The sequence below is a fragment of the Scleropages formosus genome, chromosome 10, assembly GCF_900964775.1.
Source record: "Scleropages formosus chromosome 10, fSclFor1.1, whole genome shotgun sequence".
NCBI classification, from domain to species: domain Eukaryota; kingdom Metazoa; phylum Chordata; class Actinopteri; order Osteoglossiformes; family Osteoglossidae; genus Scleropages; species Scleropages formosus.
In genome coordinates, this window is record NC_041815.1 from 13,863,289 (window position 1) to 13,879,634 (window position 16,346).

At 45.6% G+C, this 16,346-nt stretch overlaps 1 protein-coding gene across 4 annotated transcripts in view; it reads left to right on the top strand.

The window, feature by feature from the left end:
* Positions 1-16,346, top strand: part of LOC108922449 (protein CASP-like) — a 93,850-nt gene that overhangs the window by 37,508 nt on the left and 39,996 nt on the right. For all 4 annotated transcript variants that reach the window (XM_018732572.2, XM_018732570.2, XM_018732571.2 and 1 more), the window contains exons 4-9: positions 1,686-1,764; positions 3,313-3,450; positions 4,935-5,058; positions 5,187-5,263; positions 5,401-5,467; positions 15,825-15,873. In XM_018732572.2, the coding sequence (XP_018588088.1) occupies positions 1,686-1,764; positions 3,313-3,450; positions 4,935-5,058; positions 5,187-5,263; positions 5,401-5,467; positions 15,825-15,873 (534 nt within the window). The remainder of the gene's footprint in view (positions 1-1,685; positions 1,765-3,312; positions 3,451-4,934; positions 5,059-5,186; positions 5,264-5,400; positions 5,468-15,824; positions 15,874-16,346) is intronic.

Sequence of the window (16,346 nt, forward strand, 5' to 3'; positions counted from 1 at the left end):
AACAGCACCCCATCCTGCCAACTTGGCTCCCTTCGCAGGAGAGTGGAGGGAAGAGAGACACATCTCAGGGTATCTGCATGCTTTTCTCAAACACTCCTATTTGGCTGCATGTCCAGCTCACCTCTTCACTGGGAGGCACTGTTACCTTGCCTTCTTGATAGGTAAAGGAAAATACGATGTAAAAAATTGGATCTTTTTGTCTTATGAGCCTTTCAGTTTGCTGTTGAACTCTTTTCAGAAATCCTGGAAGAGCTCCATTTTCCTTTGAAAACTTGGCATCTCCTGCTTTCATCCAGATGTTTTCTTGCAAAAAACATCTGAAAGGATTTAATTCCCGTCCCACAGGAGTGAAAAGTGACTCCTACGTAGTCTATTTACAGAGGCAACTGACCCATGCCATAAATCAGTCGTAACTGGGTTTGGGTTGCATACATGAAACCTGAACATTTTTATGCATTGTTTATTTTTTGTTTTCCCAGTAAATGTACAAAAGGATTAGAGCAAAGGCTGGAACCCGTTCTCTTAAAGTGACATTGCGTCACAGATGCGTGCTGCATGAGCAGTGTCAGTGATTAGATTGCCGTGGCATGACTAAAACAAGCGGCAGCTTGACAGGAAGCTGCTGTATTTCAGGATTAAATTATTCATCAGAGGAAACTTGCAGTTTGTTTTCAATACAGAGCACAGTTATATCTACAGTATAAACCCACTGTAAATGGTACTGAGTTTCTGCATCTGTGGTGAATTTTTTTTTCATTTTAAACAGAAGTCCCCCGTACCCCTTTTACTGGGGTTGAGAAGATGGAAACATCAGTAGGCAGAAAACGTATCTGTGCGTGTATTGGGTCAGTGTTACCTGTTATAAAAAAAAAAAAATCAAATAATGCTACAAAGGAAGGGTACATCAACAGCTGAGACATTGACTCATTGTCATGACTCTAGTCCAGTAATAGCTGTGGCTCCTGGTATGTGCACAAAGTCTCTCTCTCTCTCGATCCAAATGATCATGATTGCAGCTGTGAAGGCAAACGTGGGCATCCGAACATGGAGCTGACCTGTGTTTGGGTTGGGTAAATGGTATCAGGCAGTGTGTTTCACTACAGGACTTTCTCACACTCTTCTGTCAGGGCACGGGATATTCGGCATATCCTTCAGAAATATGGCACTTCAGTAATACCATGAGGGTCTCTGTTTTACTGGTGTGGTAATGGATCCACTGCATATACCAGTAGGCATGCTAGTAAAGGCAGCAGTTTTCCTGGTTGTTGCAGCATGGAGAAACTGACAGGATCAGAATGGATGGTGACAGTCAAAGCTGTGTGCGTGTGCCCGTTGCCACTGAAGAGCATGCTAGGTGGACGCATGTGTTCAGTTTCTGAATCTGGGTTTGGGTGTGTCCTCAGTGTTGTCCTCAAATTGAAATGCAGGATTATGTGTGCGAATGAATGTGGTTTCAGTGAGACACTGCCATGAGGTGAGAGCAGTCTGCTCTTTATTGCCATGTGAACAGATGCCCTCCTGTGTCAGACACCAGAGAAGGCCACGTCTCTGTAAAGAATGATACTGACATTGAGTTAACATAGCTGATGGTGATCTTTCAAGACCCCCCGCATCCCTGCTTCTTGTGCTGTTTGTTTTTTGTGTGCCTGAAGTATTTATGGAAATGTCCCTGTCCCATCCCTCAGATTGATGCTTTGAGTAAGAGGAGTAAAGAAGCAGAAGCTGCCTTCCTCAACGTCTACAAGAGGCTCATCGATGTCCCAGGTAACTGTCCCCGATTCATATGCCTACCCTTAGACTGTGTCAGGAGTGCGTACCGCTGTTGCGCACCCTGGCCCTATTTACTTCTCAGGGAGTGTTTATATTCTACTTACCATACAGCTAATTTAATGTTTCTGGAAGGACTCACGCAGACACACAAATATGCTCAAACACACTGCTGAAGGAAGCGCAGCAGCAGCCTCGCAGCGGGGCTTCTGCGCTGCAAAGCCGGCATTGCGTTCAGTCATGTGACGACCTGAAATTAGGCAGATTAACACATCCAACGACGCGTGGTGTGCTCAAGGTGCGATGCGCTCATTCCACAGCAGGAGGCTGGGTGATTGGGCGGGGGTGTGTGATTCCCCTCTCCATCTTTTCCTACTCATACACTTTATGCTCTCCAGTTAACCGCTTTCCATCTGCATTCTGATGTCCTTTTCCAGGCCCCGTCTACAACCGTCTCTCTTCTCTCATCCCACTTTTCACACCATCCATTCAGGCAAGAGACTCTTGGGGAGTGGGGGGGCTAATGTAATCATATGATTACATAATTAACCCAGCTGTCTCATTAACGAAAATCAACTGGAACAGGGGCATAATTAGCCAGCTGACAGCACTGATGAAGGGGGCTGCTGGGAGACCACCGTGGAGTGGCAAGGAAGGGTTTGTTGCATCTCTCCAGGACCCCCTGTGCTGTCAGTCTTTCTGGGAAACTGTTTGCAGTCAGGCAGAGGGAATGAAAAATGACCTTCACGAATACACAGTCCTGATTTGGCAACGCCCCACATGGTAGATAAGAGAATTTAACAAACTTTTACAACCTTCTGCTTTGAATACAAGTGTATAACCCTCTACATTTACTCATTTAGCAGAAACTTTTCTCCAAAGTAACTTAGTTTTAGGCTGCATACAATCATTTACCCATTTGTACAGCTGGGTAATTTTACTGCAGCAATTTAAGTTAAATACCTTGCTCTAGGGTGCTACAGCTGGAAGTGAGATTCAAACCTGCCAGCTTTTGGTCCAAGGGCAGCAGCTCTGACCACTGCACTACCAGCTGCCCTCTTTAATTGTGAATGTAATAATTTTCTCAACTGTAGCAAATCCCTGACTTAGTGATTGTTTCCTCCCAAAAAAATTTATTTTTGTCGCAAACCTGGCACCCGAAATCTTTAGTTTTACTATGCTTAGTCTTGGCAAGATGTGTCAGGTTGTGTGAGGAACTGTTCCCCGGAGCTTCTCCAGATGCCACACTGTTGCTCAGGATCCATGTTGTGTTTCACTGGTGTGCCAGTTGTACAGTGGTGTAACAGCAAGAAGATGCTTCATCTCAGTCTCTCCTCCATGCTGCACAGCTAAGCAGGCCTGAACTCTTCAAGAGTCCAGAAATGCTGTCTGCTGTTGCTTACCCATAAGTCTGAATGTGTGTGTAAGGAAACATTCCTTTCATCTGTGTTTGTGAGAGGATTTTGAGACATGCTGCGATGTAGGTTCCTGCAACGTGCTTGTGATTTGTCACACCCCCTCACCCTGAGTCCTGCCCCCTTTCAGACCCAGTTCCTGCCTTAGAAGCAGGGCAGCAGCTGCAGCAGAAGGTTCAGAGGATGCATGATGTGGAGACAGAAAACCAGAAGCTGCGGGAGACGCTGGAGGAGTACAACAAGGAGTTTGCCGAGGTTAAAAACCAAGGTGCGATGCGCAAACGCAGACACGTGTGCCCGTGTCACCCGCTCACCCTCCCTCTGCCAGTGTGACTTTTCAGAGTGGGGACTCTGTTTATTGTCTCATTTCCGCCCACAGTTATACTTCAACCACTTTGTCCCTGTTGAAATGGGGGTGATGAGAGGTGCTGGAGTGTGTGTGTGTGTGTGTGTGTGTGTGTGTGTAAGGCTTGGAATTTCCATCCTGCAGAGATCTAATTGAGCCAGCTGAGCTGCAACAGTACTATATTTTGATATTGATTTTCCTTTCCCCCCCCCCCACCCGGTCCCCCTCATGCCCTCTGCTGGTGGTGCTGCAGAGATCCTGACCTGGTGCTTATAGTCCAAACCCCCCCCTGCCATGCACCCTGTGTCTCCCCCTAGATGAGGCCATTGATCCTCTGCAGCCTAAATGTTTAAAGTTCAGTCTAACAGTTAAGGGGTAAGAGGCGTCAGGTGGGAACGGCTGCCATTGATTATGTGTCAGGCCTGAAATGGTGGCACTTAAATCACAGAGAACAGTGAGGAAGGAAGGAAGGAAGGGAAAGGGAGTGGGAGGAGAAAAAGTGCAAGGAGAAAGCGGGAGCTCTCAATCAGGAACAACAAGGAGCAGTGTTCACCTCACCCACCCTTTATAGAACGGAGAGAGGCCAGCAGAACAGCCCTTTCACCAGGCGCACGTAAAAGAGAGAGCAGCAAGCGGTGTAGAAAGTGGACAGGCGGGTCTTGAGTATCTGTCTTGCGTATGCCTGGAGGACACCTGATCGAACCCGTGGCATTAAGCTTGTCATACGCAGGCTGAAGCTGTCGGAAAGTCAGAACTTTAAGTGAAATGGAAGCCTGCGTTCAGCCGCTAGTAGAGCTGACAAACATGAAGTTTGTATGTGTTTCACAGGGTCTGCTGGAAGTTACCTGAGCCCCAAAACTAGCACCCATTTATGCTTAAGTCTTCTTAAAAAATCCCATTAAACTTGACACATTTACTTCAGTAGTTAAAGCAGTTTCCCTTCCGGAAGGAAGCTACAGGGAGTTAATTACAATATTATATGGCTTTCTACCTGTGCTCCTTCAGCTGTTTCGTAGCTATTGCATACCCTACACTTTAGAGATGCTGAAAAACACACAATATATGGTACTTGATGTTTAACCTTTAATGCAAAAAAACAAGACAGTACCTTAAACACTGAAAATCCAAATAAAACGGCACAAATGAATTCACGTTCTCCGAGCAAGTTGACATTGTATGGATAGTCCTTTGCCAAGAGTATAACAGGAGGGACTAGCAAATTAATGGAGGTCGAGAACTTAAGGCAACACGCACCAGCTACACAACTTGAAAAAAGACGATGTGGTAGCCCCCCCATCTCCCTCTAATACTGCAAGACATTTTGAAGCCTAGTTAGGTGCTGGGTTGTGCCCTGTCATTGTCCCTTTGAGTACAGTGTTGAATCTTGTTCTCTCACTCCGGGGCAGAGGTCACAATCAAAGCGCTTAAGGAGAAGATCCGGGAGTACGAGCAGACCCTGCGGAGCCAGGCAGAGAGCTTAGCCCAGCAGAAGGAACAGCAGCTGCACAGTGACTATGCAGAGAAGGAGAGGTGAGCCTGGTGGCGTATTAGAGCTGCCTTTTTTGGATATTACATGTTTCACTCTGTTCAGAACACACGTGGTGGTCGCTATATGGCATTACAGGACTGATCTTTGACTGCCTCCCCTCCTCTGTCAGGAAGCTTCAGGAGACCCAGGCATCCATGTCCTCGAGGCTGGAGGAGGCCAACCACAAGGCCCAGTCCCTACAATCAGGTACCAACCTGCCCATCACTCCACCTGGCAGAGTCATCAAGGGCAGACACTCTGAGCTCTGAGCACAACCAAAACCTGAAGCACAATGGTACAAAAAAAAAAAAAAAAAACCCATGCCGGTTGTTTTTGTCTTCCAGCACTAGAAACCACTCAGGCAGAGCTTTTCGATCTGAAGACCAAATATGATGAGGAGACTACCGCAAAGTAAGTCCCAACTATCGAGGTACGAGTAATGCTGTTTGCAACATAGTTCCGCTTCCACTCATTACAGGACCTCAGTGGGAAGCAAGTATTTAAGGGTTAAACACTTACTCATAGCTCACAAGACTGTTACTAGTAGTGTAAGCTGATTTATTTAGAATTGTTTTGCTGATGAAGCTGGGTGATGAATAGAGGGTTGTTGCTGTGAGAAAATAGAACGCAGTCTGACCACATGGCCACGTTCAGGCCACACACTCAGGCCATACTGTTTCCTAAATTCTCTTGCCTTCACAGTCCTGCCTCCCTCGCTTATCACCCCTTCCTCATGGATTAGTCACCCGCATCCCTGACAACAGCACTCAGTCTCGCCATGTTCAGCAAGGCAGCAGCGTGAAATCAAACTTAATTGTATTCATGTTTGTGCATCCACAAGAGGAAACAAATATATAGCGAGACCGGCTTTTAAAACGGAAACAAGGAAAACGCTTCCATCAGATCCACGTAATGTCATGTCAGTCGAGGAGCCTGTTGTTCGGAGCTTGATGTGGCTGCAGGAATCTGTGATTTCTCACACTGGCGTGACTAATAGTGTTTGTGTTCCGTACATCATGTGTTTTAAGATCCGAGCGTGCGTGTTTTCTGCTGCAGAACTGTGCCCAGTTTTCATTTCAAAGGACAGTGTACATGCAGCCTCCTTGTCCTCACTGTCGAACGACTTTATATCTGCTCATGGCAACTGTAATAAAACACTTCCTATTCATTTCTAAAATTGTCTTCAGTTTTACATTTAAAAAAACTGCTACAGCTGTTAATATGTTTTAGGTTCTACTTCTTCTGAGATTGTAACTTTTTTCAGGTCTTGGGTGAAAATTGCTATGCAATGTTGGTTCTGTACATCAGCTCATAGCTTCCAGTAGAAAGTGAGATGGGGGTGAGGTGGTGTGGTATATTCATAACGTCCCTGATGCAGATACAAATGACTCATTGTCTCATGAGTGGTGTAGGTTTTAGTATGCAGAGTGATATAAACTCCTGGTGACTAACACGTGCTGAATGCTGCAAGTTCGTAGAGGATTTATGGGCGATCGCAGCAGCGTGTGTATGTCGCGCTTCACATCCGCTGTGTGCATGCACGCGTGGACGACAAACACCAGCACCTCAGCGTGCTCCACATGTTTAGCAGTCTCTGGCCTCCCACCCTTCCCCAACTAGCACTCTAGATCCCTCTTCCTTAAAAGTGTCACTTGATAATTTAAATATTAACGGTAATGTAAAGTTTCTTTTTTAATAAGTATTTTTAGTTCATCCCCAACTTCCTCCATCATTATTATTTCTCCAGCACACAGCTATATTTTTTTTTAATAGGTAATTTTTCCACTTTTCTCAAGAGAAGGTCCTGCCAGATGGGGGCGGGGGGTTGTGTCACAGCTACTATTTAGCGCTCACATTCTTGTAGTCATCTGAGGTGTATCAACATTGATAGCTTTATGAGCTTTTGGTAGTGTTGGGCAGTTGGCTGCCCTCTACCCCAATCTTGGGAGAGTCCTGTTTCCTGAGGAAGATGCTACAGTTTGTTATGGTAAAGTGTGCCATTAATTTGCCACTCTTTTGGTAAGTCAGTTATTTATGCTTATCCCTATGTTACTGGTAGTAAACTGCACACACGAGCAAGTGTTTCTTTGTAAATTGTACCTCAGCATCTAGCAGTGTGGAGAGCGTTTATTCCCACACTCGGCAGAGACAGCAGTTCTGGAAGACTCTGTAGGGCTGGGGATTCGCTAATTGGCTTTCGTGCGGCTCAGCTCCCTTCTTTTTCCTCTCGCATCCCTCCTGTTGATTTTACCTGAGGGTGTCTTTGAAGCCACGTGAGATGGGGGAGGTACACAGAGGCTGCTGCCTGTCCCAGCGGCGCACACACGCAGCTCTTGAGCGAGAGGAGGAGTAGAGAGGCTGTTTGTTGAAGCTGGTGGGTTGCATGGCGACCTCTCATTAATAAACACTCCAGGATCCTGGCACTAACACACACACACACACACACACACACACACACACACACAGGAATGGTGCGCCTTGTAAGCTCCTCGACGGGCCCCTGTTCCGTCTCGCAGGGCTAATTACACCGCAGCCGAAAAAGCCGAGTGGCGGAAAGCATCCACCAACTGCATGGGGGGGGGGGGTTTTCGAGAGCCTGACAGGCGGCTACACAGCTTCTCAGCGTTCAGGATTCAAACTCTTTACCCGACCCCCAGTATGCATGATCTCGCTCTCATGTCCTGATTCTTCCTTCCCATCCAACTTTTTGTCCTGCTGTGTTCCCTTCTTTTTTCTCCTTCTTCCAAGGCTATACATCCCCTTTCCCAGTTGCTACTTCAGCACATGAAGTCCCATTTCTGCCTTTCACACTCTCCTTGTTTGTTGAATAGATGATGTGAATTCCTGTAGCTGAGGGGTCTTTAATATTTTCCCCATTATTTGATCTAGCCAATGTGTTTCGGTGGATGTTAGTGTGAAGTTTTGTTTGGAGAGCTGTTTACTGCACCCCAGTATAACAGTCTTTAACGACCATGTTCATTTCGTTGGTGTGGACCTCAGATTTCCAGTTTTTTCCAGCTGACTTTTTTTTTTTGTGTGAGGAGTAAAAACAGGCATTTTGGTGTCAAGTGGTTTATTGTCATTTCAACCACATGCAGATGGTACAGTATACAGTGAAATGAAACAACATTCCTCCAGGACCATGGTGCTACATAAAACACAAAGCTATCTACAGGACTACATAAAGTTCACGTGTGCAAAATATGTAGAAACAGCACAAGAGAGTACAGTAATTAAGAAAACAATACACAGTGATAAACTGAATATACTACAATATAATAAATAGTATAGATACACTAATTAGCAGCAAAAAATTGTTGGTCAGTATAGTATCATGGAATGATGTTCAGTTGAGTATGGGGCTGTGTGTGTGGGTTGGTTTATTTTCAGCTGAGTTCCTCCTCTTCCCCTTCATCAGGTTTGATACCAAAGAGCCTTGCGTTGTTTAAAGTAGATGTATAGAGAGAGCCAACAACGGTTTGGCTCTGAGCCGAATGATGCATCTTCTCCTGTTGTGAACATATGCTCAGCGGGTGACACACATTTTAAAAGGCCAGTGGTGAAGTTTTACAGCAGGGCAGGGCTTGACCTACTGACGTGGCAGCTCAAAACAATGGACTTAGAAGATGGTTTTGATTGTCAACCATCTTCTTTGAAGGACAGCTCTGGGCCTTGTCACTCTAGGTACTGTGAAGTGTAAAAAAAAATAAATAAATAAATACATAACAGGGTAATAAATAAAGCTGAACAACCAATCATGGAATCTGTCCTGCCAGTTTTTATGCATTTTTTTCTGTATGTGGAACAGTAGGTAGATTGGAACTTCTGCTCATTGCATTTGTTCTTCACAGGAAACCTGCCAAATCTGCTGTTTTAAACTTGATATTGATGTCTTATCATTCAACTGCAGAGGGCATCGCAGTCAAGGTAGCAGATGCTTGACCACAGGGTTATGGGTTTAAAGAGAAAAACGTACCATCAATTGCTTCATCTGCATTTCCTAATGCCTTTCAGTTTGTGAAATCCCAGCACATCATCCACCTCTCATTTCTCATGCAGGAGTCCCTGAGTTATAGCTGGAGTGTAGCACCTTACTTCCAAAGTGTCTGACATCTGAGATTCTGAGCCCTTGGGCCACAAGGGTTTGGTGCAACCTGAATGTGTTAAACACACTTGAATTGTCTGGCAAGAAGCAGCAGATAAATTGTGTGTGAGGGAGAGAGTCAGAAAATAGTTGCTTTAGAAATGGAGGGAGAACATTCTGGAAGCGCTCTTCCAAAGCCTTTGAAATTTGCCTGCAATCCCAGTTGTTAAAGGCTGTCACAGCAGTACACAGGTTCCAACATCAGGGCTTCATACCAGCGACTCTTCTCCATGCAGCAAGAAATTGGGGAATTTTACTTGCATATTTTATTATTCTCAGTTTAACGTTGGCAGCTTAATGTGGTGAACTCTGCTGAACGGAAATGGTGCTAAGTTAACTGCTCTTTTCTCTGTTGAGTTACATCATCTTGTGTTCCTGCCATCTCATCTCTCACAATCCCCCAGTGGTGCATCTGTGCAGAGTTAAAGAAAATGAGGAAATGGGAGGAGCTTGTTAGAGGAGGAGTTGGGGAGCTGAGTGATGGAGCTGGCCCCCAATCTGAACTGTTTGCTAAGAAATGTCAGTGTCAGATGACAGAGGACCATGGAGCATCTTGTCTTTCCTCATCCCACTGTGCTGCAGGCTGCTTGCTGGTGGTCTGTATAGTCTGCCTGTGTAGATGTGCCGCGATCTGAAATTTTAATGCATTGGAGCACAATCCACCACACCTCTCCAGGCCTCTTAGCGCAGCCACTCGCCCACCACCGCCACGCCCCCCCCCCCCCCCCCCCCCCCCCCATTATACGCTCCACTGGGCCCCAGTGTCCTGGCCAGTGTCAGCGGACTTAACTCTGCACATGCCAGTTTTCAGCTGTGTGTGTGGGGAGCATTCTCACACTTTCCCAACCACACCCCTGCTGCAACGTTTGCTCTCAGACTTCTTAGGAAAGCAGAGATGAGAATTTTTGGGAAATCTTTTTTGGTTTTGTGTGAGGGTATGACCAGGTTGAGCGAGGAATGAGGAGAACGTGACGTTGGGGTGTATAAACAAAAGTTTGTTTCCTTAAGTGGCTGTTCCATTGCTCTAACAAGTGCAGCTAACCCAGTAGCCATGTACAAACTTAAGACTTTCATTTCTGATGTGTCAACAGCAATACTCTGTTCCCCCTGAACTGAAGTAATTTATATACCTCTGCCTTCAGCTATTCCATTGTACAGTTAAAGTTAAAATTAAAAATACCCACTTTACATGTAAAGTTCAAGAAATAACAATTCATTATAATATTTTCCAAACAGCGTTTCAAACGTCTGTTCATATCTACTTTGGCAATGTATCCATTTCTACCTTCTGTTTTCAAATGACTCAGTACTTAATTATGGGAGTTTGAGTTCTTCCCTCTTTGCCACTTTGGCCTCGGTTCCATTTTACCCAAGGTAAGTATTTATTTGCTCGTTTGTCATGGTAAAAATACATTTCTCACCATTTTTAGTTCCAACATTACGTATGGTGTAACAATAATAGCATTACATATTATCCATAATTTTATATATTCTGATAAGCATAGTTTGTAATACATGTGTGGAGCTGCTGCTTCATCAGAGGGTGGGTGAATGGAGAGGGGCGTACATCAGTGGTGGCTGAAGTGACTCTTGTACTAGCATGACAGTGCCAGTCCCCTGGGAACTCATTGCTGCAAGCAGTCCAACTGATGGCCCTGCTTCACATGACCAAGGTGCGGTGCTGACAGTGCTACCTGCGGAACGTGGAGTGCTCCGTCTTCGCTTGACTTAAATGTAGTGTTTCGTGGCAGAGAGGTGATGGTTCCCGCAGGACTCTCTATCCAGCCCGCTGCGCTGCTTCAGAGTCGATACGGAAGTGCTTCCGTTTCCCCACTAGGACAAGGCCAGAGGGGCTGGGACGGCATCCATTCTTGCCTTGAAAGCACCTGGCGTGCGCTCTGCTTTTTGTTTCTTTAAAAGATTAATGCTGTATTGATCACAGGCTCTCGAAGTGGCAGCTTGACCCCAGCCTATGTGCCTTCACTGGGACAGAGGCCCTGCTCCTAGCCATTTGTAGATTGTGTATAGGTGTGTACTTAGAGCTGCATGCATGCATTCATTTCCCATCACTCTCGATACTTCATACACACTGACACCAAGTGCTGTAATAAGCTGAGCTCTTTGGTGACAGTACCTAAGTGGTGGAAGCAGAGAATGCATCTCAGGGACACTTGCAGCTGTGATGCTGGAGCCAAGGAGTGCAGATGTGACAGTGGGTGGGGATACATGTGATGATAGTTCAGCAAGGTGATCTGTTAACTCCACCGCCCACCCTTGGTTCCTGCCTGAAGACCAAGGCCTTGTGGTCATGATGGTTTGCTAGTGTTTCCCAGTTCTGGTGAAGGAATGGAGAAAAAGTTAGAAAAATAAATCAAAGCATTTCCGCTGAGTCAAAGAGCTGCACCAGGGAGGGTGATGGTGGAAATGAAAATGTAATGGGCTAAATCTGCAAAATGTTGTTGGCCTCGGGGAAATTTGGCCGGCGATGCTCAGGATATGAGAGAAGGGGAAAGGAGAGGATTACCACCACACGTCTGTGAACTCGTAGCCGTACTAGGCCACTGTGTTCCCTGGGCTTCTGCATTCCCTTCCTCCAGTGGTCAAGGATGGACTGGTGTTGCTGACCTGTCTGGACCAGGACTGCTTTAATACGCTCTGCTTGTTGCTAGTATATGTGGACAACTTTGCTGACCCAGATGTCTACCCATATGTGTGTCCCACACGAGAAATATTGCAGGGATTATAGGACCATTACAGATCTAGGCATCTGGTTCAGTTTCATTTGTATTTGGTTGTTTGCCTTAATCAGAACCATTTGAAAATAAAAGCATTTTAAATGCAAGATTAGTCCATGGGAAGAGATCTTTGAATAATCTGGACAGTAATAGTTTGTCACTGTCTTTAAGTTGGGGTCCTTTAATGTCTTGGGTTTCCTTAATTCATTGTACTTGATTTCTTTTTCTGCATAGCAGTAGCTTTCTCCCTTTTGTTTTTATCAGAGAGTATCTCAGTGAAGGCACTAGCTATGAAACAACAACTGAACAGTTTCTCAGAACAACCTTCTCTGTGCTTCCTTGTGGTCGCAGGATGCTCCACAAGCAGAAGAACTTGGTGCCCAGAAGTGATGGAGAACCTTATACATTTAGATGTGCTCAAAAATGGCCTGAAGTGTGGCCTTCTATATTTACAATTATGAATTTAGCAGACACTTTTATCCAAAGGTACTTAGTGAATGCTGTGTAGTGTTTAGCTGACACCTTTTTCAACCAAGGTGACGTACGATGCTAGATACGCGACAGTACCTACAACGAATCTTTTTAGTCTCTTATCTGTATGCTGGAACAACAAACTCTCACGTAGACTATGGGTGATTTAGAGTCACCAGTTCAGCTGAAACATGTCTTTGGACTGTGGGAAGAAACCAGAGCACCCAGAGGAAATCCACATGAACACAGGGAGAGCATGTCGTCTTGCACTGCCCAGGTGCTGTAAAACAATAGCGCTACTCGCTGCACCACCTGAGGCAGGTCGGATTGACACCAACTGGGCTTCACGCACACCTCCATAAGCAAGCTCTCCATGTTAGGGGCTGTGAGACCCTCTCAGCTGGCAGGCAGGCGGTGATAGACCACGGGTGATCCTGCTCTCATGCGCCAGTCTCCAGCCTGGCTTCATCAGCACCAATCAAGCACAAAAACTACTTTAATTGGGGTCCTAATGTTTCCCTGATTGCTCTGTTGGGAAGTCTGTGATGACTCCTGTAACAGCAGACATTCAGAGTCTTCATTTAGCTGTGGATATTGATGCTTCTATCTCACCATGTCAAAGTGTCACTGGATAGGTTCATGGAGCCACATTGCACCGATTCTGATGCTTCCCAGGGGCCACGGGTGCAAAACGAACGGCGCATAGTTTACAATAAGATCGAGACCAATGGCAGGGAAAAAATCTGAGGTAGCTGACGATAGTCAATGGATTCAGCCGATCTCTTATTTTGACAAAGTATAACTTTGAAGAGCAAGACCCCCCCCCCTTGCCAGATGTTGGGTATGTTGTTGGCCGTGTCCCTGCTGCTATTTGTTTGCAATAAGGGAGGTTGGATTACTTTGTACTTGCTCCACAGCTTTCGTGTATTTCAGCAACTCTGTCTTAAGGTGGCTTGGCATTTGTACTTGAGAGGAGGTGGATATGGGCTCTTAACGTGTGCCTTTGTCAGGACCCCAGTTGGAAACGGAGACCGTTTGTACATAGTCACAGATGTCAATCCTGTCAACTAATCGCTGATCTCCTTTACAGATGCATTTACTTTTTTAATTCCTGAAACCATGAAAATCCGAATGTTATTTAGAAAATACTTTACATCGGTACTTTTGATTAAATGGTCAAATTTTGTGCTTTACCCTGTCTGAGTTGCATTAGACCCATGTAGGCTGTTAAAACCAGCTTGATGCTGTCTGTTCATAACATCAAGCCTTATGTACTGCAGAAGCCCCTGCCCCTTCCCTACCAGCCATAAAAATGCGCTGGTTTGGTCCAAATACTTTGAGCTGCTCTAAACAGCAGTCTCTCTGTTTTTCCTGTATTGCTTTTAGCACCAATTTGACCTCAAATATACTGCTTATTTACTGCGGTATTTCTGTCGTCATAGTGGAGGACTGTGCAGATATGCTTTTTCAAATCTGCTTCCACCTGCACCACTGATATCATAACAGGAGCAACAGAAGTCTTGGCACTGTCTGTGCTTTCATTAAAACAGCCATTTGAAAAGTGCAGTGCACTTAGCATTCCAGATAAAACCCAATTAACATAATTAAACACTTAATGCAAAATCACCTCTAATCAGACGCCAGGTCATTAAATTAACACATGTTGGCTGCTCTCAGTGTGAATTCTGTGGCTGCATAATCAGCTATTCGAATGGGTCCAACTCATGCTGGGGTGCATGGAAGGCTGTCCTCTGGAATTCTGGGACAACTTCTTGTCTGGGAAGCAGCAAAGCCAAAAAACAGCAAAAAATGTGCCTGTGTTGTGGGAATACGTATTTATTATGATGGACTTCTGTGGTTAAGCTTCGCAGAGTGTGACCTTTGTGCTCGTACACCTCCGTAGTGAAGCCAGTTCCGAGGCCATTAGCCGTTCACTTCAGGGTGTGACTGCTGAAGTCATATTTTTAGGACAATCCCATAAATAATGTCTGTGTTTGGAAGTGAAGATGACGAGCCTGTGAAAGGGGCTCCCTGGAACCCGAGCCTTGTGGGAGGCAGAGATGTGCCGCCTCCTTTCCCTCAATAAAACATTGATGGCAGCGTGAGCAGGCAACCACGGAGAGTGGTGCGCCCAGCATGAGGTCATCTCGGCACAGACCGGCCAGCCCGGGTATGTATCTTTGCATAATTCAGAACAGGATGTGTTGGAATGTCCTGGAAGTGCAGAGAGAAGCCCAGAGACTTTGAAATGCTTTTACAGCATACCGAAGAGGGCTTTGCCATCGCCCACTGTTGGACTGTTGACGGGCAGCGCTTTGACTGAGAGCTCTTGACTTGAATTGCAGTTAGCTGATACGTGCCCTTGCCCAGGCTTGTCTTTCCCACCACGGGGAAACAAATGTAGCTAGCTGCTGGAGCTTGCTCTTCACTTACAGCATCAGAAAATATTATATCAGATTAGAGAGTATTGTGGGGAGCCTAAAGACTATATTAGTGTAATCCCTCTGTTTTAATGCAGGCTTGTCTATTTGGCTTAGGCACGCACTTATGGCCTGGGCCCTGGCGCCCGCCGTCGGCCAGATTAGTCTGTAACCGAGAGGGCTTGCTGGGTCCAAACAGGAAGCACGTCGTTCAGCAAGCTTGGGGAGACAGGCGGACCTCCCTTGTGAAGCCGTTAGACTGATAACTGGACTTTTTAGTGACCCAGATTTGTTGTGCCGTCTCCGGAGCGAGAATAAGGCCTTTCTCTTGATGCAATAACGTGCTCTTTGTCAGAGCGCTGAAGTGGTGGCTTGATTTCCCCTGTGCCTTCAGTGAGCTCCATCTCTGCTGGTAAAGCACCGATGCGGGCTACAACAGTCCCTCCAGCTCCAGCAGTGTTCGGCTGCCATTTTTCTCTGCAAATGTGTTGGCCATCAGGTCCAAATGCTATTTTATTATCTAAAAAAAAAAAAAAAAAAAAGTGATCCCCTGTTCAGTTATACATGTCTTTGGCAGGAGGTGGAAATTTTTCTTTTCTTTTCCTAGTACATGGTTTCCCTATTTCCCCCAGCTCTAGAGCTGAGTAATGGTTTCTCGGTTACCTATCCGTGTACCTGTCCTGTTGTACCCGTGTTTGTGGGCGTCTTGGAGCTCTTAGTCATCCTCCTTTTTCTGTGATTCACAGAGATGAAAGCTGCTCTTCTGTCAGTCTTCCTTGTATTTATTGTCAAAGTGTTTTTTCCTTAAGAACAAGACCATTGTGTTTAATGTCTTTTTCAATTCTTTCCATCACTCTTCTATAAATTTGGGTTCTTTTTTGCTGCCCTGGTAAAGTAGCATATTGCTGCTGTTGGATGCTGTTGTGTGTTTTGTGAGCTTCTGCTGCTACCCACCTGGGTGTGTTCATAATAAGCATCTGCCTCTCCTTTCCCCTTAGGGCTGATGAGATCGAGATGGTGATGACTGACCTGGAGAGAGCCAATCAGGTGAGCTGCTGGGATGCTTCCAGCCTGTAGGGAGGAAATGCATTATGGGAAGCAGATGATGGCTTATAAATAACGCAGCAGTACAGTTTTTTGTGGGTTTCAAATCAAGTGATAAGAACAGAGCATTGTAGAACGCTGCTTCGAAACCAGCATTAAATTGGACTGTTGGTGTGTTTTTTCACCTATTCGCTAGAGACACGACAGTGCCAGAGTTATTTAATTCGACTGTAATAAAAATCCACTTGAAGGAGCAGGAGCAGACTGGAGACCTCTCTGTGATAATGAACGCTGGAATACACTGGTCTTCTGACCTTTTTTATTGTTGACACAGACTCTTTTCAGTGAAATGAAAGTGAAGCAGCAGAGCATTGTGGGAATGATGCAGGCAAACAATGACCTGTATGTCTTTGTTGCTATATACCTGGAACCCCCAGTCTGGCTTGGAGAGGATGAGCTGTTGATTACAGTGGCTA